Genomic DNA, 25,623 nt, shown 5'->3' with positions numbered 1-25,623 from the left:
TGGAGTGTTTAGTTTTGGTCACCCTCCTCCATAAAGGAAGAATGTCTTTATGCTGGAAAGAGTGCAGAGAAGATTTATGAGGATGTTGCTGCGATTGAGCTGTAGGGAAAGGCTGGGTAGGCTCAGATTTTATTCCTGAGAGCGAAGGAGGCTGAAAGATGATTTTGTAAAGGTATATAAGAATATGAGGGGAATAGATATGATGAATGCACAGAGCCTTTCACCCAGAGTAGGGGAATCAAAAACCAGAGGACATAGTTTTAAGATGAGGGAGAAAAGATTGAATAGGAACCTCAGGGGCAACTTTTTAAACACAGGTGGGTATATGGAATGAGCTGCCCGAGGTGGTTGTTTAAGCAGGTACTATAACAACATTTAAAACATATTTGGGCAGAGACATTGATAGGAAAGTGTTGGAGATACAGTGCCCTCCATAATGTTTGGGGAAAAGACCTATGATTTATTTATTTGCCTTTGTACTCCACAATTTGAGATTTGTAATAGAAAAAAATCACATGTGGTTAAAGTGCACATTGACAGATTTTAATAAAGGCCATTTTTATACATTTTGGTTTCACCATGTAGAAATTACAGCTGTGCTTATACATGGTCCCCCCATTTCAGGGCACCATAATGTTTGGGAAACATGGCTTTACGAGTGTTTGTAATTGTTCAGATGTGTTTAAATGCCTCATTAATGCAGGTATAAGAGAGCTCTCAGCACCGAGCCTTTCCTCCAGTCTTTCCATCACCTTTGGAAACTTGTATTGCTGTTTATCAACATGAGTACCGAAGATGTGCCAATGAAAGTCAAAGAAGCCATTATGAGACTGAGAAACAAGAATAAAACTGTTAGAGACATCAGCCAAACCATAAACTTACCAAAATCAACTGTTTGGAACATCATTAAGAAGAAAGAGAGCACTGATTAGCTTACTAATCGCAAAGCGACTGACAGGCCTAGGAAGACCTCCACAGGTGATAGAAACATAGAAACATAGAAATTAGGTGCAGGAGTAGGCCATTCGGCCCTTCGAGCCTGCACCGCCATTCAATATGATCATGGCTGATCATCCAACTCAGTATCCCGTACCTGCCTTCTCTCCATACCCTCTGATCCCCTTAGCCACAAGGGCCACATCTAACTCCCTCTTAAATATAGCCAATGAACTGGCCTCGACTACCCTCTGTGGCAGGGAGTTCCAGAGATTCACCACTCTCTGTGTGAAAAAAGTTCTTCTCATCTCGGTTTTAAAGGATTTCCCCCTTATCCTTAAGCTGTGACCCCTTGTCCTGGACTTCCCCAACATCGGGAGCAATCTTCCTGCATCTAGCCTGTCCAACCCCTTAAAAATTTTGTAAGTTTCTATAAGATCCCCTCTCAATCTCCTAAATTCTAGAGAGTATAAACCAAGTCTATCCAGTCTTTCTTCATAAGACAGTCCTGACATCCCAGGAATCAGTCTGGTGAACCTTCTCTGCACTCCCTCTATGGCAATAATGTCCTTCCTCAGATTTGGAGACCAAAACTGTACGCAATACTCCAGGTGTGGTCTCACCAAGACCCTGTACAACTGCAGTAGAACCTCCCTGCTCCTATACTCAAATCCTTTTGCTATGAAAGCTAACATACCATTCGCTTTCTTCACTGCCTGCTGCACCTGCATGCCCACTTTCAATGACTGGTGTACCACGACACCCAGGTCTCGTTGCATCTCCCCTTTTCCTAGTCGGCCACCATTTAGATAATAGTCTGCTTTCCTGTTTTTGCCACCAAAATGGATAACCTCACATTTATCCACATTATACTGCATCTGCCAAACATTTGCCCACTCACCCAGCCTATCCATGTCACCTTGCAGATTTCTCTCTATAATAAAGAAAAATCCCCAAACACCTGTCCGACAGGTGAGAAACACTCTACAGGAGTCAGGTGTGGATTTGTCAATGACCACTGTCTGCAGAAGACTTCATGAAAAAAATACATAGGCTACATTGCAAGATACAAACCACTGGTTAGCTGTAAAAATAGGATGGCCAGGTTAGTTTGCCAAGTAGTACTTAAAAGAGCAACCACAGTTCTGGAAAAATAGGTCTTGTGGACAGATGAGACGAAGATTAACTTATATCAGAGTGATGGCAAGAGCAAAGTATGGAGGAGAAAAGGAACTGCCCAAGATCCAAAGCATACCATCTCATCTGTGAAACAGTGGTGGGGGTGTTATGGCCTGGACATGTATGGCTACTGAACATATTGGCTCACTTATCATCATTGATGATACAATTGCGGATGGTAGCAGCATAATGAATTCTGAAGTGTATAGACATATCCTATCTGCACGTTCAAACAAATGCTTCAAAACTCATTGGTCCTAAATGAGTTTAGAAGGGGACTAGCCCGGTGCTTCAGGGGCTAGTGCCCTTCAGTTTTCTCTTCAGCATATAAAAGGCATGGTCAATTGGGTTTAGATCAGGTGATTGACTTGGCCACTCGAGAATTTACCATTTTTTAGCTTTGAAAAACTCCTTTGATGCTTTAGCAGTATGTTTGGGATCATTGTTTTGCTGTAGAATGAACCGCCGGCCAATGAGTTTTGAGGCATTTGTTTGAACTTGAGCAGATAGGATGTGTCTATACACTTCAGAATTCATTATGCTACTACCATCAGCAGTTGTATCATCAATGAAGATAAGTGAGCCAGTACCTTCTGCAGCCATACATGCCCAGGCCACAACAATCCCACCACCATGTTTCACAGATGAGGTGGTACGCTTTGGATCTTGGGCAGTTCCTTCTCTCCTCCATACTTTGCTCTTGCCATCACTCTGATATGCTAATCTTCGTCTCATCTGTCCACAAGCCTTTTTTTTCCAGGCTGTGGTTGCTCTTTCAAGTACTTGGCAAACTGTAACCTGGCCATCCTATCTTTGCAGCTTACCAGTGGTTTGCATCTTGCAGTTTAGCCTCTGTATTTCTGTTCATGATGTCTTCTGCACAGTGGTCATTGACAAATCCACACCCGACTCCTGAAGAGCGTTTCTGATCTGTTGGACAGGTGTTTGGAGATTTTTCTTTATTGAGTATGTAGAAATTACAACTTTCTGCAATTTGTTACAGTCTTGGGTAGAGCTGTTCCCAAACTAATCTTTGTTGTATCCCGATAGGATACTTCCTACAAAGCATCTGTGGAAGTTGAGGTTAGTTTTATGTATGTTTAAGTAATTTGAGTGCTAATGAAGATTAATTTGTGTTAAACCTTGCTTTACAGTCTCTGTTAGGTATGTCAGTTGGAAACCTGAGAGATAATAGGGACAACAAGAAAGACAGGACTTTATCAAGCAATATTCTTGATGGAAATAAATAATGGTGAGAAGTTTTAAAGTCAGAGTATGGAAACAAGCCCTTCAGCCCAACTCTTCTATGCCAACTAAGATGTCCCATCTAAGCTAATCCTATTTTCTCGTTTTCAAGAGAGTTAGATTTAGCTCTTAGGGCTAACGGAATCAGGGGATATAGGGAAAAAGCAGGAACGGGGTACCGATTCTGGATGATCACCCATGATCATATTGAATGGCGGTGCTGGCTCGAGGGGCCAAATGGCCTATTCCTGCACCTATTTTCTAACTGTCTCTTAAATGTTTGGATAGTCTCAGCCTCAACACCTCATCAACAAGGGGTCACAGTTTAAGGATAATGGGGAAGTCTTTTGGGACCAAGATGCGAAAAACATTTTTTACAGAGAGAGTGGTGAATCTGTGGAATTCTCTGCCACATAAGGTAGTTGAGGCCAGTTCATTGGCTATATTTAAGAAGGAGTTAGATGTGGCCCTTGTGGCTAAAGGGATCAGGGGGTATGGAGAGAAGGCAGGTACAGGATACTGAGTTGGATGATCAGCCATGATCATATTGAATGGCTGTGCAGGCTCGAAGGGCCGAATGGCCTACTCCTGCACCTATTTTCTATGTTTCTATCTGGCAGCTTGTTCCATACACCCACCTTGTGAAAAAGTTACCCCTCAGATTCCTATTAAATGTTTTCCCCACCTTGAACCTATGTTCTCTGTTCCTCGATTCCCTTACTCTGGGCAAGAGACTCTGTGCATCTACCCGATCCATTACTCTCATGATTTTGTACACCTCTATAAGATCATCCCTCATCCTCCTGCAGTCCAAGGATAGAGACCCTGCCTACTCAACCTCCCTATCGTTCACATCCTCTAGACCTGGCAACATCCTCGTAAATCTTCACTGAACCCTTTCAAACTTGACAATATATTTCCTATAACAGATGGCACCGTACCAATACAACCCAGCAGCAACAAATACAGCATCAGTACTAATCTCAGCACCAATAGACTCTGTGATGTTGTCCTGAAAGACTGTAGTGGCACTTACTTTGGGAGGTATAAGCAAAGATCCTAACAGTCGCTTTCTGAGTGTGGATGAACTGATTTTTTCTTCCTCATTGTGTGTGTGATGGACATCTTTAATCAGACTGATCTTATGCAATACCAACTCTTGTAGATCCTGAAAAAACAAAGCGATTAGATTTTTTAACCATACAGAGAACAGATCTGAAGTACAGGAAGCAGCAATGTTACTACAATGGGAAGGATATCAGCAAATAGCAATAAAGCACGAAAGGCTTGGGCCTGCTGCCCTTGTTTATTTAAGTGGTAGAAGTTATGAATCTGCTGCTGTTAGAGACATGGCAATTACTAAGACCCACCCAAAGAGCACGCCTCACACTCACCCACACAGAGCCTTACACACTCACCCATCACAATAAACAATTGGTGCAGGAGTAGGCCATGCGGCCCTTCGAGCCGACACCGCCATTCAATGTGATCATGGCTGATCATCTCCAATCAGTACCACATTCCTGCCTTCTTCCCATATTCCCTGACTCCACTATCTTTAAGAGTTTGACCTAGCTCCCTCTTGAAAGTATCCAGAGAACCGGCCTCCACCACCCTCTGAATCAGAGAATTCCAGACTCACAACTCTCTGTGAAAAAGAATCACACTCTCACCCAGAGCCTTACACGCTCACCCTTCACACACTCACCCAATGAGTGCCTCTCACGCGTCCCTCTCACGCGTCCCCCCGCCACAGACACATGCTCAGAGTCCCTCACACATTCTGAAAGGACGGAATACAATTTCTCCACTTTTCATAACAAAATAACTTCTGTGGTATTGTGATGCATCTTTGGCTGTGTGTTAATATGGTCATGTAACTTTAACAAAGATTGGTGTAACCAAAGACCTTTAGGACATTTTACAAAAGTTAAAACATTTTAAATTGTTGTTCTGTGTTTTAGAAATGTCCTTTGTTGTCTACGTACATTTTCTTGTCGCTTCCGGTTCACTGCTTCTCCACCCTTTTGGGTTTCATCACTAACAACAATACACTTCAGTTTCGAGTCAGTAATAGATGGTCCATAGCGTTCTCTCAGAGAAACAAGCTCGTATTGTACAGCAGGATTCACATCCAAAAGGAACTCCCTAACCTTCTTCACACGATCTTGGTACGGTTCAATCAACTCCTTCAGTACTTTATCTGCAATGAACATAACATTTTGTTAAACATAGACACTAAAGGCTGGAGTAACTCAGCAGGATAGGCAGGATCTCTGGATAGAAGGAACGGGTGACGTTATGGGTTGAGACATTTCTTCAGTCTGAGAGTCAGGGGAGGCCAATTCACTGGATGTTTTCAAGAGAGATTTAGCTCTTAGGGCCAAGGGAATCAAAGAATATGGGGAAAAAGCAGCAATGGGGTGCCGATTATAGATGATCAGCCATGATCATATTGAATGGCGGTGCTGGCTCGAAAGGCCGAATGGCTTGCTCCTGCACCTATTTTTCTATGTTTCTATGACTCCGATATATCGGCGAGACCAAGCGCAGGCTCGGTGATCGTTTCGCTGAACACCTCTGCTCAGTCCACCTAAACCTACCTGATCTCCCGGTTGTTAAACAATTTAACTTCCCCCTCCCATTCCCACACTGATGTTTCTATCCTGGGCCTCCTCCATTGTCAGAGTGAGGCCCAGTGCAAATTTGAGGAACAGCACCTCATATTTCGCTTGGGCAGCTTGCATCCCAGCAGTGTGAATTCAAGCTTCAAGTAACTCTTGCTTTCCCTCTCTCCATCCCTCCCCCACCCCAGTTCTCGGTCCCTGATTACATTTTATTTGTTTGCTTTGTTGTCAGCTTCTCCTAGCTAACAACGATCTATTCTACATTTTCCTTGATCTTCATCTCTTTTGATCTCTTACATTTTATCTCTGTTACTCCCTCTCCCTTGAAGTTCAGTCTCCAGGGTCTCGACCCGAAACATCACCCATTCCTTCTATCCAGAGATGCTGCCTGAGTTACTTCAGCATTTTGTGTCTATCTTCTTTTAACCGCCGTGATAGCGATGTTTTCAAACACACTGAAAAGTATGGAGGTCTTAATTAACATTGGAAAGCCAGTAAACTTAGCTTCATTAAACTGAGTATTTTGGTTGGCTAGTTAGCTAGAATGAAGTAATGTTTTATGAAACAGTTTCAAAAAATGTTTGTGGAAGTCCCAGACCAATTGACGCCGATGGAATAAAACCTACTGAATACCGAACAGGAGAAGGTATGAAGGGTATAATTTTGAAATCTGAGGATAGCAGAGAGCTTAGAAGTCTGGTAATCTATTGGGTACAGGGTGGGGAAAGAAAAGTACAATTAAAATTGATGTTGATAGGATTGTGGAATGGGCAGTCTGGTGGCACAAAAGGTTTTGCTGCCCAAACAGATGCGTATTCTCAGCATTCTGTGATTTATCTTCAAATTTCCATTATTTTTCAAGAGTTAACACATCGTATCTCAACAAAGCAGGACATATTTAGAAAATTGCACACAGGTACAGTCTCCCTACCCAAGAAACAATATAGTTGCCATTGCGGCAGTGCTATAAATATTCACCAGATTGATTACTAAAATGGCATGGGGGATGGCAGAGGGAGGGAAAATTGTAGGGTTGTGTCCTATGAGGACAGAATACATAAATCAGGCTTACAAAATCAAACAGTAAGGAAACAGGTCCTTTGACCGAACTCATCGACATGTGAGAGAGACACACATAAACAGGCAGGAAACTGAAGGATTACACACCATGCAGGCAGTTTAAAGCACCATTGAGGTTGCCAAACATTTTAGACCGAAGGAACCATTCCTATACCTTACTGTTCTATGTACACGTTTCTCGGAAAGGCATCTCATAAACACACAATCTCTCAAAACGAATGACAGGAATAGGAGGCACTTGGAATCGCCTGGAGGTTTGCCTTCAAGTCAAATTGGAAACATATCAAGGTTTGCCTTCAAGTCAAATAGCAAACATATCAGCATTCATTCAGTGATTGGAATGGTTGGAGTACAAAAATGTTAAAATTTAGTCCAACATTACAATATCAGCCAATTAATTTCACAATTAAATAAAGTGCTCCAGTACTATCCAACACTTCTTAAACAAGCCTACTTTTAGACCTTTTAGCTCTTTGAGGTATAGATTTTCAAAGCAAATTCAAATGACTTGAAGGGCCAAATGGCCTACTCCTGCACCTATTGTCTATTGACTGCCATCGTGATCACTCACAGAATATAAGGTGTATCTTGACAATTTGACAACAGGCTGAATTAAACCGAATAAATATACTGGTAGATGCACTTGATACTCACTATTTAGTAATTCGCCATCAGACACTCCGATTAATAAACGTTTTCTTGTAAGAAGGCATGACATACTGAGAAGGATCTTGTGAGCACAATGGAGTCGGTCGAAGGTGCCCCCTAATACAACATCACTGTAGTTTGGAATACTTTCACGCAGACTGGAATCCTCCATATCAGGGCAGAGATTTTCTGCATCATCAACCCCACATGGTAAAAACATGCCCCTCAAGTTGGGTTTGCAAGTGTAGCAGCTCAGGATATATTTTTCCAAACATTGCATAACTAAATTGGATTGATTTAAGTCTACGACACTGTAGTCTGTTAGGACTACCTCCGGTGGTTCTGAAAGCGTTTGGACTGATGAAAATGGTCGTTGAGTTGTGCAATGATTTTTAATATTTGAAAGAACGACCCTGACATCAAGGTAACCGCAAACATTTGAACTTTTTGCATATAGATGTGTCAGTATTTGGGACACCTCCCGATTTGCTGGAATGTAAGCTGGAGCAAGTTGAATGTGATTTCCTGCAAGTCCCAAACCAGGGTGTAAGTGAACATATAAAATATGTTCCACAATTTTAGCAGCTGCTGCCAGGACTGGAGCAATACGTGATGGAATAAGGGGAAGTGGAGATGTTAAAACAAGAATCCCAGTCCGAAACATCGCCATCGTATCTGTCTGCTACCTGGAAGGGAAGTGATAAAAAAAAGTTAGTTTTGCAATTTGAAAAGCTTTTATTCCTCTTGAGACATAGATGACTGGCAAGGATGGAAGGTTTTTTTTTTTTGCAACGCCATTTACTTGTTGAGCTGTGGAAATAATTTTGGACCACTTATGTAAACCATCAAAACATTGTAGCTAATCTGTATTGTCTAAGAGAGACTTGATGGCGCTGTACGTTGTCACGTCCTTTATTTCTTTTGTTTTCTGTCTTTTGTTAACTGTATGTTTTAGTGTATCTTTAGTTTTATATTATGTGGGGTATGGGAAACGTTTTTAAAACATCTTTCCTCGCCGGAGATGCAACTTTTCCCGTATCGTATCTCAGTCAGCACTGCGGTCTAACATAGTGGCGCTGACGGTCCCTTTGCTGGGGATCGACTTCAGGATCTCCAACCGCGGGAGCCTGCGAACTTAATATCATGGAGCTTGCGATCCCTTTGTCAGGGATTGACTTTGGGAGCACCAACCACAGGAGCTTCGACCACCCCGATCGCGGGAGCTTCGATCGCCGGCTGTGGGAGCTTCAATCGCCCCGACTGCAGATGGTTTAACTGCCCCGACCGCGGGAGAAAAGAAGATTATTGTCTTCCATCATAGTGCGCTGTAGTGGATGTTTATGTTAATTTTTATGTAGATGTAGGTCTTGTTGCTTTTTTGGTATGACTATGACAAATAAATTAATTACAGTTACAATTACAATAATCAACACACATACACACAATAAAGCAAATTAAGAGATTGCGCATAACAAGCAGGTTACGCTAGAATTGTACCAACACAGTTCAAGCACTGTGTATAAATTTGGCTGCCACATTAGAAGAGATTCAATTACTCAAGAGATGAAGTGGAGATTTGACTATTTTGTTAGCGCTGGAAACGTTTAGCATTGAGGAAAGATGGCATAGGCTGCAGTTACTTCCTTTGAAGCAAAGGAGACCGAAGGCAGTTGATTGAGGTGTAAAACGTTGTCATTCTCAGCCTCTACTTCAAGAAAAACACACACTAGCCATCTAGTCACAACTCTAAGACAGTCTCCTCATGACGTGTTCCCTCAAGCAACGTCCTGGTGAATCCATGGAGAGGAGGAGGGCATAAGGTCATGAGTGATAGCAGTAGAATCACGCCATTCGGCCCAACAAGATAGATCAATGTGAGGATATCCACTTTGGCGGCAAAAACAAGGGGGCAGATTATTATCTCAATGGGGTTAGGTTAGGTAAGGGGGAGGTGCAGCGAGACCTGGGCGTCCTTGTACACCGGTCACTGAAAGTTGACTTACAGGTACAGCAGGCAGTGAAGAAAGCTAATGGAATGTTGGCCTTCATAACAAGAGGATTTCAGTATAGGAGTAAAGAGGTTCTTCTGCAGTTGTATAGGGCTCTGGTGAGACCACATCTAGAGTATTGTGTACAGTTTTGGTCTAATTTGAGGAAGGACATCCGTGTGATTGAGGCAGTGCAGCTTAGGTTCACGAGATTGATCCCTGGGATGGCGGGACTGTCATATGAGGAAAGATTGAAAAGACTAGGCTTGTATTCACTGGAGTTTAGAAGAATGAGGGGGGATCTTATAGAAACATATAAAATTATAAAAGGACTGGTCAAGCTAGATGCAGGAAAATTGTTCCCAATGTTGGACGTGTCCAGAACCAGGGGCTACAATCTTAGAATAAAGGGGAGGCCATTTAAGACTGAGGTGAGAAAAAACTTTTTCACCCAGAGAGTTGCGAATTTATGGAATTCCCTGCCACAGAGGGCAGTGGAGGCCAAGTCACTGGATGGATTTAAGAGAGAGTTAGATTGAGCTCTAGGGGCTAGTGGAGTCAAGGGATATGGGGAGAAGGCAGGCACGGGTTATTGATTGGGGACAATCAGCCATGATCACAATGAATGGCGATGCTGGCTCGAAGGGCCGAATGGCCTCCTCCTGCATCTATGTTTCTAAGTCTACTCCGCCATTCAATCATGGCTGATCTATCTCTCCCTCCTAATCCCATTCTCCCGCCTTCTCCCCATAACCACTGACACCCGCACTAATCAAGGGGGATGGGGGGGAAACGACTCATTTCAACCCGCATTGAGTAGCAGCGGCTGGGCCCGGACGCCCGGCGCCGCGGAGTGGAGAGGAGACTCGGGCCCGTTGTACCTGCGGCCGCCGCCCATCGCCCGGCTAGGCCCGGGTCACGTGAGGTCACGGTGCCGCACCAACAACATCCGGACCTCATCGTCACTTCCCGCGGGGCGGGGAATGGAGGAGGAGTGGGGCGGGGAATGGAGGAGGGGAGGGCGGGGCGGGGCGAGAAGTAGAAGACAAAAAGCAGTGACAGCGATATGGAATAAAAAACAAAATCCTGCATCACTTATAACAACAAATGTAAAGCAGCAGCAGTTTATAAAGACTCCTTCCTTCCTTCCTATAAGATGCAATCTGTATCCAACCAGATGCACGAGACGATGGAAAGACTAGGAGATGCGAGGTTGCCCGGGAGACCGAAGCACATCTCCAGCCTCCCGCACAACCTCGACATCTCCGACAGTGTCCACGTGTAAATAATGCAAAGATAAAGAGGCAAACAAGATCATTGAATGCCTAAAGGAGAAAGTTGGCAAATACGGGTGGTCGACCATAGTGGATCCACATTTCAGATCGGATGACGGAAACTGAGAGCCAGACCTGATACGAGAGCGAAGTTGTGATTGTGGACGTAATAGTAAGATTCAAGAACAAAGATAAATCGCTCACAAAAACATGGAGCGAGAAGAACGCAAAATACCAACACCTGGCTGAAAAGGTCAAGAGAGGGATCAAAGGGACAAAACACCAAGTACTTTGCGTTTATGGTGGGAGCCAGTGGGCAAAGCAAAATCAATATCTGATGGATCTACCGATGAAGGACATCCACAAAACATGCCTCCAGCTTAATAACTCGGCTGACCATCAGTATCTTAAGAACATTCATGATGCTATAGAGTCCAAGGTCGGAAAAGGGCATATCAGGCAACCATAGAAAATAGGTACAGGATTAGGCCATTCGGCCCTTAGAGCCTGCACCGCCATTCAATATGGCTAATCATCCAACTCCGTATCCTGTACCCGCTTTCTCTCCATACACCCTGATCCCTTTAAGAGTTAGATAGGGTTCTTAAAGATAGCGGAGTCAGGGGATATGGGGAGAAGGCAGGAATGGGGTACTGATTGGGGATGATCAGCCATGATCACATTGAATGGCGGTGCTGGCTCGAAGAGCCGAATGGCCTACTTCTGCACCTATTGTCTATGTTCTCCAGGAATGCTGCCTGATGCAGAGTTACTCATAGAAACGTAGAAAATAGGTGCATGAGTAGGCCACTCGCTGGTCTGGCATTTTGTGTCTTCCGTCTAAACCTTCACTATCCATGTACTGCCCAAATGTCTTTTAATTGCTGTTATATGTCAGGGGAAAATTAATGACAAGACCCCTTAACAGCATTGATAGTCTAGAGAAGGATCATTGGCAGCTTCAGATAAAGAAAACCCTGTGCTTTTCCCTCATCTTTTGTTTGATAATTAGATAACAGGTTAATTGGGATGCAATGCTATTATCAAATATTAATCGTAATCATCATCATAATCATAATCATACTTTATTAGCCAAGTATGTTTTGCAACATACGAGGAATTTAATTTGCCATAGTCACACCAATAAAAAGCACCAAAACACACAAAATACACTTTAACATGAACATCCACCACAGTGACTCCTCCACATTCATCACTATGATGGAAGGTGAAAAAAGTTAAATCTCTTCCCTTCTTTGTTAATGAATTATAGACTCCATTAACCAGACACCTATTAGAGATTTTCAATCATGCAGTATGTCTTATCAAAACCACAAAATATCCCAAGTTTTCCTAAATGGTTGACACAAGTTCATCAAAAACAGAAAAGTTAAATTCTTACGTTTTAGTTGATGGTTGTGACTTCAGCTGATCAATATATTTTTAATTTTAAGTACAGTGCAAACTCCATCTACGGTGTTTACAGATGTATTGCGAAATTAATGTTAGCATTGACCTATTATTGTCACGTACTGAGAGAGTGAAAAACGTTGTTTTATGTACTATCCAGACAGATCATACAAGACATGAGTGCCTGGTATGCCACTCCAGTGTGCCACAGCTAGTGCAAAAAGATATAGGAAATAAAATACTGAATATAGTCTTACAGCCACAAAGAAAGTGCTGATAAAGAAAGTGCAAGCGTCACAACAAATCCAAAGATTGAAAGCGGGTATGATCTTGTCTCCCAAGATTGATGTTTTATTTAATTGTAAATTTAGAAGGCAACAACTGTATCCTAAATGTTCTCAAATCTTTACAGTTTTAGATTTACAAAGACAAATTAATGGATTAGTTGAGCAGATTAAGGTAAAATAGATTATACAAACAGGTAAACATTTAGGATCCCTATCCCAGTGCATCTATGCCTGCATAACCATCACCTAGTGAGTGCCAGTGAGAGAAAATGTACCCAATCGATCTGCAAGGGACCTATCCTCCAGTGAGAGTAGGTGTTTGTATCTGCCCTATGTTCTGTATAGTTACATGAGATTTTATGGTTCCAATATTCTCATCATGTCCCTTGTGCTAAACTGTGCCTCATTTATTCCAAGGTTACAGGTAGGCAGCAACAATCCAGCCATGTGGAATGAATTGGTGTTTACGAGAAAATTATTCCGACAATAGCAGTATTCTGGAGGGACCAATTGATTCTGCAAAAGGCCCGGAAATGTGGTGATTGGGAGAGTGCACGCAGGAGGGGGAGAGAGAGGGAAAGTGCGGGACAAGGAGTGGGGTGCGAGAGAAAGAAAAAGAAACAGACCGCGTGCACATGTTGATATACAGAGCCATGTTATGGAAATGGAACTGGGGTGTTGATTCCAAAATCGTTGTGTTAATTTCACTTATAATGCATATTGTGTACACCATGGCTGTTAAAGTTGACTGCTGACATCTAACAGTATATGGAGGTTACACTGCACATCCTGTAGTTATAGGAATAACCAGTATATGATGCAAAGGCACATTACAGCTAAGCAAAAAATATCATTCCATTTAAGTTCACCCATACTAAACATTTATGCTCACAATTGGGTTTGTGATTAATTAATTATTTTCATTGCTTGGGGATAATATTTCAGGAACATTTTTTTTGCTATCTCAATGGTATTTCCCAATGGTTTATCTGGATACTTCACTTTGTTTATGGTAAAGTTTTGCTCTACTTTATAGGAAATTTGGTTGAAATGGGCTTGATTGAATGGAATTTTCATGTCAAGACAGATGATCAGTGTTGACACAAAGAGTTCCCACCGTGGGGCATAATAATCATTAATCAAACCACCCCACTGCTTGTTGGCATAATCCAAAAGATTTCCATTTGGTCCCCAAAGAGTAATTTGATTACGAGCATTAAATTCATACAGGTTTGCATCTTTTTCAGTTGCTGCTAAGGATCTAGCTGTTTCTAACCAATGGCCCAATAGAAAGTGCCTGTCACTGGACAAGAGGTCATCAAGATCAGGTAGTAGGTTATGAATTAAGGCATTTCCCAAAGTCTGCAACCCCACAAGAGAATGTTTCAAAAATGCAAGCTTAAGGTCTTCATAAAATTCTGATGTTAGAAGTTGAACTGACTGTCTTGTCACATCAACAAGGTCATATCTGAAGGTTTCACTGGAGTATAGCTCAGAAACAGCCATTTGCATATGCTTCCATGCTTCATAAAGATGACTCTTGTTGTACCATAAAGAAGTGTCCAATTTTAAAGAGGGCCTGTGAACTAATGGACTTCTGTTGTGGTCTGGCCGATAGAAAGTATTATTGTAGACACTTTGAAACAACAGCAACCAGGCTGTTACTGCACCATCATTTTTCTTTCCATACCGTCTTTGTGCATATGACGTAACCCACTTTGAGAGGTTTAAGGGCTCTTTGCGCCAGCCAATCTCATTCATTAGCTCATATACAACATCATTTTGTTCAATTCCTTCTGGTGTGATTCCAGTACCCACCATGGTGGAATTCGGAAAAGCCCTTGCTTCAAAAGGACCTCTGTTGATAGTTTCCACCGTTCCATACATTCCAGTGTTGCCACCAAAATTATGCAACATGCACCATATGAAAGGTTGTCCATAAAAGGATTCTGTGAATAAATATGCTGGTCTACTGTCAGCAAATAAATCCAGAATAATCATTCTCCCCAAAGGTACTCCATGCAACAAGGCCTTCACCTGGGCTGGCCGCCAAAATCCTGACATAAAAAGCCATCCTTGCATCAGCCAAATTGCCGAACGGTCCACTGCGGTAAAATAAATAAATACATTAAAATAGTAGAGATTTAAAATTCTGCTCAGCGACAGTAACGGTTGTGAGAGTCTGTCCTTGCATAGATGTACGTGAAATAGTTAAGCCGTTTTAAATTCATAATTTAAAGTTTTAATTCCTTAACTAAATGGTTATTGTTATATAAATAAGAAATTCCATTTGTTGATGGAACCACTGTCAAGGTTGCATATAATAATGTTAACTGAGGAATTTAAGAGTAGATGTTACCTTGTGTCATTGACTTGAAGACTGCATTGCTGATTGAAGATAAATATTTAGGATCTGATGACCTTGGCGTCATTTCATTGAATGTATCTGCACTGTAAACATGGTCAGTGCCAAACTCCTGAATTAGCTCCAACTGAAACATCTTGCCTATTTGTTGAAAGAAGGGTGACTCAGAGTCCAGCAAATACGAGCAAGAATAAGAACAGTTCAAGTTCCCCCAGTTCCCGAGCCTCGTGACATTTTCTTTAGGAAACAATCTGAAAAACAATGGTTTAAAATTGCTTTTTATTACAACAAGGAGACTCTGGTGTAATTTCATCTCTCATCACCTAGCTAGTATTTGGAAGAACTAATCATCTTGAATTATATTTCTCCCACTACCATTTCACTGCATTACCACTGAAAAACTGGAAATTAATCTTAAATTAAAAATATAAATATGAGAAAGGACAGGTTTCAGCAAGTCGAGGACCTTTGACCCAGTGTTTTTATTCCAAAGCTTTGTCGAAAGATGAAAAATTAGGTGCAGGCCCTCTGGCTAAAGCCAGACAAGATTATCAGATGATCAAGAAGCACTGGAGAGGATGGAAAAAATATTTCTAAAGGTAATATCAGAAATGTCATTGTTTACTTGTCAAGATTGATGAATATTAATGAAAGAGACTGCAGATTCCAGAATCTAGAGCAACAAACAGTCTGCCTGAGGACTCAGCACCGACCCACTGAGTTCCTCCAGCAGATTGTTTGTTGTTTGGTGAATGTGTTCTCTCTCACTCTCCCTCCCTCGAGCAAAGGCATCAGAAATGATCTGAAGTTTTCAAAATTGTGAAAAAGTGTTAATATAGTAATATAATGCACAGAAAATGTCAAATGAAAGAAAAGACAACATATTACATTTAAAACATTTTATTTCTATATTCTTCCTACCCAATCTCTTTGTAATTCAATTGCCAATCGTAAGACCGTTTTCATATTTTGAAAACATTTTTCGCTATCTCTCCTCATCCTTCTCTGTATTAACTACAGATCTCACAAACTACCCACAAATATTTAAAATGCCAGGTTAAATCTGGCAATCAGGTTAAATGAACCCCATGACTGTTGGATATGTGTATCCTTTCTATTGAAACATTGTAATGTAGGGTTTCCAAAAATCAGAAGAAACTATTTTAATTTAGTGAGCATCATTTTCCAAAAGCAGAGAATACAGTGTACCTATTGAAGGCAGCAGGTACAAATCCAGCAAAGGCAGGGAGGACTGGCAACATGCCCAAAGATCTCATCCGCTGAAGAATCTGGTGCTGAGTTTGGGAATAAGTAAATAAAATCAGAGGGCAGAATTCTGCTAGTTAGAAACTCCCTGTAAAATGTTTTTTTTTACATTTTGCAGGACAATAAACAATCAATCAATTTCTAACCAATACAAGTTACCCTAAAACAACAGGATGGATCAGAATATATGAAGCAACACCCGTAGTGCAGCTGGTAGAGCTGCTGCCTCACATCGCCAAAGACCCGGGTTTGATCATGACCTCGGGTGCTGCCAGTGTGGAGTTTGCATGCTCTCCCTGTGACCTTGTGAGTTTCCTCCCAGTGCTCCGGTTTCCTTCTACATTCCAAAGACGTGCGAGTTTGTATGTTAATTGGCCTCCAAAATTATTCCTGGTGCGTAGGGTGGATGAGAAAGTGGAATAGCAGAGAACTAGTAGAATGGATGATCGAAGGTTGGCATGGAGCTGGTGAGTTTCATTTTCCACACTGTATGTAAAAAACGTCCTCAGTTCAGTTCATTCTTTAGGGAACGGGGGTTTCCCCTCTTTGATTATAGATGAGGCTCTCACCAGGGTCTCCTCTATATCTCGTAGCTTCGCTCTCACTCCCCATCCCCCCACTTGTAACACGGACAGAGTTCCCCATGTCCTCACCTCCACCCTATCCAGCCGTCACATACAACAGATAATCCTCTGACATTTTCGCCACCTCCAACGGGATCCCACCACTGTCCACATTTTCCCATCTATTCCCCTTTCCACAGAAATTGTTCCCTCCGTAACTCCCTGGTCAATTCATCCCTTCCCACCCAAGCCACCCCACCTCCCCTGGTACTTTCCCTTGCACCCGTAGGAAATGCTACACTTGTTGCTTTACCTCCCCTCTCGACTCCATCCAAGGACCCAAGCAGTCTTTCCAGGTGAGGCAGAGGTTCACCTGCACCTCCTCCAACCTCATCTATTGCATCCACTGTTCTAGGTGTCAGCTGCTCTACATCGGTGAGACCAAGCGCAGGCTTGTCGATCGCTTTGCCCAACACCTCCGCTCAGTTCGCATTAACCAACCTGATCTCCCGGTGGCTCAGCACTTCAACTCCCCCACCCATTCTGAATCCGACCTTTCTGTACTGGGCCTCCTCCATGGTCAGATTGAGTCCCACCGCAAATTGGAGGAGCAGCACCTCATATTTCGCTTGGGTATGAACATTGACCTCCAATTTCAGGTAGTCCTTGCTTTCTCCCTCCTTCCCCTGCCCTTCCCAGCTCTCCCACAGCCTACTGTCTCTGCCTCTTCCTTTCTTCTTCCCGCCCCCCCCCACATCAGTCTGAAGAAGGGTCTCAACCTCAAATTTCACCTATTCCTTCGCTCCATAGATGCTGCCTCACCCGCTGAGTTGCTCCAGCATGTTTGTCTACCTTAGTTCAGTTTGAAGATTTATCCATTCCCATCGTAATTTACAATATACTTCATTTCTTTTTGGTTTAGGGCATCAACAAAACAGATTGTAAGAAGGAGCTAAATAAATTGAGAAATCTATTAAATTTATAAGCCTATTGTAAAATATTTCTGATCTTCGTTTTCATATCATCGTGAAGGCGGTGTTGTGAAGATTGTTAATACAAATATAACATGCTTCAGCATTGCACAAGTTGAGAAACAACCCATCAGGATTAGTTAAGTTTAAACAATGCTTACAGTAAGGATGGTGCCCTAACAGGATCATGTTTAAAATGCAGGCTGTTTGATTGTGGTGTTATGCTAAAAGCCAACAGACAGCCAGGACAATACAAATAGGAACATGCCAACAAAATATCAATCTTCAAACAAAAATATATGAGGGGCAAAATACTCTTCAAGACAAAGAGAAAACATGAGAGACTGCAACGTTTGAAAACAATGGACATCTGTATTGGAATACAAGATCAGTATGAAGATTCTTGTATGGGGATCCAAGAGTGATTCAGTTTCAGGCAAGAGTAACATGAATGATGTGGAATAGCTCAAATCTGGAAAATAAAGAGTGTTTAATGAATAAAACTATGTCTTTTGTAAATAACTACGAGTATGATAGCCAAGGAGAATGTGGGTTGGCATTTAAGATCAAAGAGAAAAGGCATGTTAAAGAACAGGATCAGGCAGAGTGCAATCAGAAGGAAGGGAACCTCCAGCGAAATAATAGAAGCCGCCACGAAACAAACTGCAACTATCGAGTTCATGAACTGCCCCAGTCTTGGATGCAACATAAATTAATGGTGCTTGGAACCAATATACCTGTAGCTGCCATGATTTGTTGTTGAAATTGTATTATTATTGATCAGCTGGAAAATTAGGCAGGGCAAAGGCAGATGGAACTTATTTCCAATAAGTATTATATGATGCAGTTTGTGGCGGGGAGAGGGGTGTCTATTAAAGGTAGGATACCCACAGGTAGACAAGGCGGTGAAGGTGCTACCTGTTTTCACTAGGGCACCAAGTATAAGAGCAGGAAGGTGTTGATATAGCTTTATAAAACACTGAGGCCACAGTTGGAATATAGTGCGCCGCTCTGGTCCCACACTGTAGGAAATACATGATTGCTATTAAGAGGTTGTAGAGGAGATTCACCAAGATATTGGCTGGGGTGAAATATTTATTTTATGAGGAAAAACGGGATATGCCAGATTTATTTTCCTGGGAACAGAGAAGGCTGATGGACCCAATACAGGTGTACAGAAGTGGGACATAGATGGGGTTGGTAGTAAGAAACCTTTCCACGTGGCTACAGTGTCACAGAGCAACAGGGATAGATTTAAGCAAGTAATGAGAGTTATGGGGATCTGGGAAATAATTTATTTTTACTTGGAGTTGCAGGTAGTCTCACAACATGTGCTCAGTCCCTTGTTCTACTACCTGTACACCTATGATCATGTGGCTAAGTGCAAGAAGTAAAAGTTTTGCAACATTACCACTGTTGTTGGTGGTATCAACAATTTAAAAAGACAGTGCAGGAAAGAGATCAACTTTGCACCATGGGGTCAGAACAACAACCTAGACCTCAACATCAGTAAGATAAAAGAGTTGAATCATTGACCTAAGGAAGAGGTGCTCTTCAGCTTCGTTCCCAACATACATAACATCAGCCTGGTCTCTTTGCACTGATGCAGTGATCAAGAAAACATCAATGCATTTAGTTTCTTAGGTACCTGAAGTGACTGCCTAAACCTGCAGAGTGGTGACCACACCTCAGTCCATCACAGGCTCGTCACTTCCTTCCATCCAGTCCATCTTCATAGAGCATTACATTAGGTAAGCTGAATGTATCATCAATAATGCCAAGTGCAACCTTGGCCGTTTACCTTTCTCTTGTCTACCTTCCAGAAGAACCAGGAGCTTGAAAGCCCAGATATCCACTTAAGAACAACTTCTTTTCCACTGCTCCTTAACCAATCAACACATTCATACCTATCTTTCCGTAGGTGATGCCACATATTCTTACGTCATTCAGTAATGATGTTGTTATTCTTATATTTATGCACTACTTCAGATTGCATGACAATCTTTACACCAATCTACTGGTCTGCCCCCATTATTGTATTTATTGTGTAGACACAAAAAGCTGGAATAACTCAGTGGGTCAGACAGCATCTCTGAAGAAAAGGAATAGGTTATTTTTTGGGTCGAGACCCTTCTTCAGAATCAGAATTTTATTCGGTCATACAATTAAAAGCAACAGATTTGAAAACACATTTTAACATGAACATCCACCACAGTGACTCCTACACACTCCTCACTGTGATGGAAGGCGAACTAAAGTTCGTCCTTCCTTTTGTTCTTCTTCGGTCGGGGGCCTTGAGCCCTCTGTTGACGGGACGATCTTGTCTCCCGTGGCCGGCAGTGTCTGGCCCCTCCCCCCACATAAAACAAACCGAAGTACATTAAAACAAACTTTTAACAAACGCTAAAAATAACAAAAGATGAAAAAACGAACAGACTGCTGGCAGGGCTGCCATCTCCCTGGCGTCCCTGGTGGTCTTTTCTTTTTCCTTCTTCAGGGGAGTCAGGGGAAACAATAATTTAATCTGTTTTGCCTTAAAATAAGCTATTATTCTTCGCACTTTCACTTGTTCCACACTGATTATTCAAGCAGGATTACAATTTATAGCGAAGATAGACACAAAATGCTGGAGTAACTCAGCGGAACAGGCAGAAACTCTGGTGACGTTTTGGGTTAAGACCCTTCTCCACTCCAGCATTTTGCGTCTATCTTCGGTTTAAACCAGTATCTGCAGTTCCTTCCTACACCTTGCAATTCATAGTGTTCGCCATACCTTACATAGAGAAAACAACGTGTTTAACTATTGAGTGCTTTCATATGAAACTACTATTGATAGATACATTAGCGTGTGTTGCATGGAAACAGTTGGTACCCTAGAGGTAAAATAAATCAAAAACACATGTTTAAATGCTGATTATTACCTGAAGATTCAACTGATTTGTATTCCAGGAATATGACAATGGCCCTGCCCAGCTGTGCATATTGCCCATACGCTCCCACGCAAGATATGCCGGCCCAACAAAAAAGCTGTCAATTTCTGCCTGAGTGAGTCCAAGTGAAAGGTATACCTAAAATAAAATGGAAAACATATTAGTGCCTGTTCTGAATATAAACCAACTCTGCAGTTACTCAGCAATTGGCTAGGTACTGATAAAAAGGGCAGAGGATTTGATGTTCATTATCAGATGCTTTGTCCTGGATGGAGTCAAGTTCTTTTTAACGTTGGAACCAACTCGTATACTGGTGGTCCATCATGCTTCTGACGTGTGGATGGTAGAATGGCTTTTGGGAGTCATTCAGTGCATTACCTGCTTTTATAGCTTTAGTATTCATGTGGTTGATTGAGTAAATTGTCTGGTCCAAGGTGACCCACATCTTCTCCTCAAGACAGCAGCTGGTTTAGAAAATAGCAATGCTATTGAATGTTAGTGGAAAGATCATGTTCTTGGTGGAGATACAAGAGAGTGCAGAGACTGGTAGAATCTGGAGCAACAGACAAAATGGTGGAGAAACTCAGCAGGTTGAACAGCATCTATGGGGGGGGGGGGGGGGGGAGAGGAAAAGCCGAAATTTTGGGTCAAAACCCTGTATCAGGATGATTCTCTTGGTGGAGACAGTCACTGTCTGCCTCCAGAGTTGTACTAACTTTATTTGATGCATTATTTGATGTATATTACAATCCCTGGACATTTTAAAGCCTTAATACTGTGGGAACTGCCTGCTTCAATATCAAAGAAGCAAATGCTCCATAAAGGTCAGGAATCACATGAACAGCTTATGTGTTGGTGTGTGCAGTTCTACAAATGTGTTTAGCACACAGCATGGATGTTGCCTGGTACCATAGAGTTTACTACATTCAATGGATTGAACCAAGTTGTAAATAAAATTAGCTGAAGAATGGTGGGGGGAGGTAGGAGAAGGGGAGATGGTGAAATGTTTCATCCACTTGGCACATCCCACTAAAAATAGTTTCAAATGACCATGTATACCTTTGGTGCACATAATCTAAATTTTGACTTTACTAAACGGAGCAAGATTAAGTAAAGCATTTTATGTATATATATATATATATATATATGTATATATATGTATATATATATGTATATATATATGTATATATATATGTATATATATACATATATATACATACATATATATATACATATATATAAAGAGATAACTGTAAGGGAGCAAACAAACAATTTGTATGGAGCCAGAGGAAGTAGACGGCGTCTTAATGAATATTTCTGTGTTCTCCAAAAAAACATTATACTTGGAAAACTCAGAGGGAGACAGTGAAATTGAGAGAAAAAGAGGAAATAGTAGATGTCTTAAAAATGGATGTCCCCGTACATCTTTCCTTTCTATGTACCCATCAAAGTATCTTTTAAATGCTATTTTAGTACAGTACCTGCCTCCTCTACTTCCTCTGGTAGCTCATTCCAGTACAAATCATCTCTGCTCTGATAGTCTAAAAATCTTAATCCCTGCCTGGTCCCTGCACCAATGCCAGAGCCATTCCTTCACCTGTCCTATCTTCCCATTCCTACCCTCACTAGCATGTGGCATTGGGAGTAATCCAAAGATTACTATCCTCAGGGTCCTGCTTTTTAATCTGCTGCTTATCTACCTATATTCAATTCACAGGACATCATCACCTTTTCTACCCATGTCATTTGCACCAATGTACATGACTTCCGACTGTTCGCCCTCTCCCTAAAGTATGTTATGCAGCCGCCCAGAAATCAGCACCGCCATTCAATATGATCATGGCTGATCATCCAAAATCAGTACCCCGTTCCTGCTTCCTTCCCATATCCCTTGATTCCGTTAGCCCCAAGAGCTAACTCTTGAAACCATCCAATGAATTGGCCTCCACTGCCTGTGGCAGAGAATTCCACAGACTCACAACTCTCTGGGTGAGGGCCTTGGCACCAGGATGACCTTGGCACCAGAATACCATAGTGATACGAGTCCAATTTGTTGCAGAATCTCAAGAGTGATACAGTGTGGAAACAGGCCCTTTGGCCCAAGTCGCCACACTGGTCAACAATGTCCCAGCTACACTAGTTCCACTTGCCTGCGCTTGATCCATATCCCTCCAAACCTGTCCTATCCATGTACCTGTCTAACTGTATCTTAAACGTTGGGATAGGCTGTCCCCCTAACAAACGAGTCTCCCATTATTGCTCATCTCTAATTTTATCCTAACTCACCGTGCCTCAGAGCTTGGCCTGGCCACGACTGCTGCTGCTCGCCCCTGACTTTCTACTCTCCCCCCCACCCACCAAATGGTATCCAGAGTTGCATACCTGTTGAGGATATCCGGCTGAGATTTACAAGATCATTAAAAACAGGTGAGGTGCAGGAAGACTGGGGGAAGTAAATGTGCCTCTGTTCACTAAGGCTGTAGGAAAAAGCATGTGAACTACAGGCCAGTGAGCCTCACATATGTGGTTGAACAGTTATTAGAGTATTCCGAGATAAGATACATGTATTTAGATGGGCATGAGCCGAATAGGGATAGTCAGCATGGTTTTGTACATGGGAAGTCATATCTCACAAATCCAATTGAGTTTTTTTGAAGATGTGACCAAAAAGGATGAAGAGGGCAGAGCTGTAGACATCATATACACAGTGTATTTAGAAAGTATTCAGACCCCTTCACATTTTCCACATTTTGTAACATTACAGCCTTATTTTAAAATGGATTAAATTCCTTTTTTTTTTAAATCATCAATCTGCACACAATACCCCAGAATGAAGAAAACAGGTGTTTAGAAATGTTTGCAAAATAATTAAGAAATAACTGAATTATCACATTTACATAAGTATTCAGCCCTTTGCTATGACACTCAAAATTGAGCTTGGGTTCATCCCGTTTCCATTGATTATCTTTGAGATGTTGGATTTGGAGTCCACCAGTGATAAATTAAATTGATTGGACATGATTTGGAAAGGCACACACCAGTCTATAAGGTCCCACAGTTGACAGTGCATGTCAGAGCAAAAACCATGCCATGAAGACGAAGGAATTGTCTGTAGACCTCTGAGACTGGATTGTGTTGAGACATAGATCTGGGGAAGGGTATAAAACAATTTCTGCAGTATTGCAATTCCCAAAGAGCACAGTGGCCTCCGTCATTCTTAAATGGAAGAAATTTGGAACCACCAAGACTCTTCATAAAGCTGGCTGCCCGGCCAAACTGAGCAATCGGGGAGAAAGACCTTGGTCGGGGAGGTGACCAAGAACCCGATGGTCACTCTGACAGAGCTCCAGAGTTCCTCTGTGGAGATGGGAGAACCTTCCAGAAAGACAACTATATCTGCAGCACTTCACCAATCAGGCCTTTATGGTAGAGTGGCCAGATGGAATCACTCCTCAGTAAAAGCCACATGACAGCCCGATTGGAGTTTGCCAAAAGGCATGAGAAAAAAAATTCTCTGGTCTGAAGATACCAAGATTTAACTCTTTGGCCTGAATGCCAAGCGTCATGTTCAAGTTCAAGTGAGTTTATTGTCATGTGTCCCTGTATAGGACAATGAAATTCTTGCTTTGCTTAAGCACACAGAAAAATAGTAAGGCATTTACTACAGTACAGATAAATGTGTCCATATACCATGATATAAATATATACACACGTGAATAACTAAACTGCAAGTAAAGTGCAAATAACAGAAAGTGGTTGTTAATAATCAGAGTTTTGTCCGAGCCAGGTTTAATAGCCTGATGGCTGAGGGGAAGTAGCTATTCCTGAACCTGGTTGTTGCAGTCTTCAGGCTCCTGTACCTTCTACCTGAAGGTAGCAGGGAGATGAGTGTGTGGCCAGGGTGGTGTGGGTCTTTGATGATACTGCCAGCCTTTTTGAGGCAGCGACTGTGATAAATCCCCTCGATGGAAGGAAGGTCAGAGCCGATGGTGGACTGGGCAGTGTTTACTAATTTTTGTAGTCTTTTCCTCTCCAGGGCGCTCAAATTGCCGAACCAAGTCACGATGCAACCGGTCAGCATGCTCTCGACTGTGCACCTGTAGAAGTTAGAGAGAGTCTTCCTTGACAATCCGACTCTCCGTAATCTTCTCAGGAAGTAGAGGCGCTGATGTGCTTTTTTGATGATTGCATTAGTGTTCTCGGACCAGGAAAGATCTTCAGAGATGTGCACGCCCAGGAATTTGAAGCTCTTGACCCTTTCAACCATCGACCCGTTGATATAAATGGGGCTGTGGGTCCCCCTCCTACTCCTTCCAAAGTCCATAATCAGTTCCTTGGTTTTGCTGGTGTTGAGGGCCAGGTTATTGCGCTGGCACCATATGGACAGTTGCTCGATCTCTCTTCTATATTCTGACTCATCCCCATCAGTGATACGCCCCATGATGGTGGTGTTATCAGCGAACTTGATGATGGAGTTCGCACTGTGGTTCGCTACGCAGTCATGGGTATAGAGTGAGTACAGCAGGGGGCTGAGCACGCAGCCTTGAGGTGCTCCCGTGCTGATTGTTATAGAGGCTGACACAATATATGTGACACCAATACGAACAGACTGTGGTCTGTGGACGAGGAAGTCGAGGATCCAGTTGCAGAGGGATGCGCAGAGACCCAGTTCTGCGAGTTTGGTAACCAATTTGGAGGGGATGATTGTGTTAAACGCCGAGCTGTAATCAATGAATAACAGCCTGACCTATGAGTTTTTGTTGTCCAAGTGGTCCAGTGCGGAGTGGAGGGCCAGCGAGATCGCATCCACCGTTGATCTGTTGTGGCGGTACGCGAACTGAAGTGGGTCCAGGT

At 42.3% G+C, this 25,623-nt stretch overlaps 2 protein-coding genes across 5 annotated transcripts in view; both read right to left on the bottom strand.

Moving 5' to 3' along the window:
• coasy (Coenzyme A synthase) overlaps nucleotides 1–10,665 on the bottom strand; it is a 32,223-nt gene extending 21,558 nt beyond the window's left edge. Inside the window, exons 1-4 of one of the 2 annotated variants that reach the window (XM_033034806.1) lie at nucleotides 10,585–10,665; nucleotides 7,722–8,401; nucleotides 5,349–5,563; nucleotides 4,397–4,528 (exon numbers count right to left, since the gene is read on the bottom strand). In XM_033034806.1, the coding sequence (XP_032890697.1) occupies nucleotides 4,397–4,528; nucleotides 5,349–5,563; nucleotides 7,722–8,385 (1,011 nt within the window). In that variant the 5' untranslated portion in view covers nucleotides 8,386–8,401; nucleotides 10,585–10,665. Of the gene's footprint in view, nucleotides 1–4,396; nucleotides 4,529–5,348; nucleotides 5,564–7,721; nucleotides 8,402–9,442; nucleotides 9,465–10,584 lie in introns of those variants that run through there. The other variant, XM_033034807.1, reaches the window with a different exon arrangement.
• naglu (N-acetyl-alpha-glucosaminidase) overlaps nucleotides 1–25,623 on the bottom strand; it is a 52,917-nt gene that overhangs the window by 16,201 nt on the left and 11,093 nt on the right. The window contains exons 3-7 of one of the 3 annotated variants that reach the window (XM_033034803.1): nucleotides 20,761–20,907; nucleotides 16,249–16,334; nucleotides 15,034–15,290; nucleotides 13,580–14,779; nucleotides 5,003–5,011 (exon numbers count right to left, since the gene is read on the bottom strand). In XM_033034803.1, coding sequence (XP_032890694.1) covers nucleotides 13,581–14,779; nucleotides 15,034–15,290; nucleotides 16,249–16,334; nucleotides 20,761–20,907 — 1,689 coding nt within the window. In that variant the 3' untranslated portion in view covers nucleotides 5,003–5,011; nucleotide 13,580. Of the gene's footprint in view, nucleotides 1–5,002; nucleotides 5,012–12,691; nucleotides 14,780–15,033; nucleotides 15,291–16,248; nucleotides 16,335–20,760; nucleotides 20,908–25,623 lie in introns of those variants that run through there. The other 2 variants (XM_033034802.1, XM_033034804.1) reach the window with 2 other exon arrangements.

This window comes from Amblyraja radiata, chromosome 16 (assembly GCF_010909765.2).
Source record: "Amblyraja radiata isolate CabotCenter1 chromosome 16, sAmbRad1.1.pri, whole genome shotgun sequence".
Taxonomy (NCBI): domain Eukaryota; kingdom Metazoa; phylum Chordata; class Chondrichthyes; order Rajiformes; family Rajidae; genus Amblyraja; species Amblyraja radiata.
The sequence above is the reverse complement of the archived record's forward strand: the minus strand, read 5'-3'. Positions and strand labels throughout refer to the sequence as shown.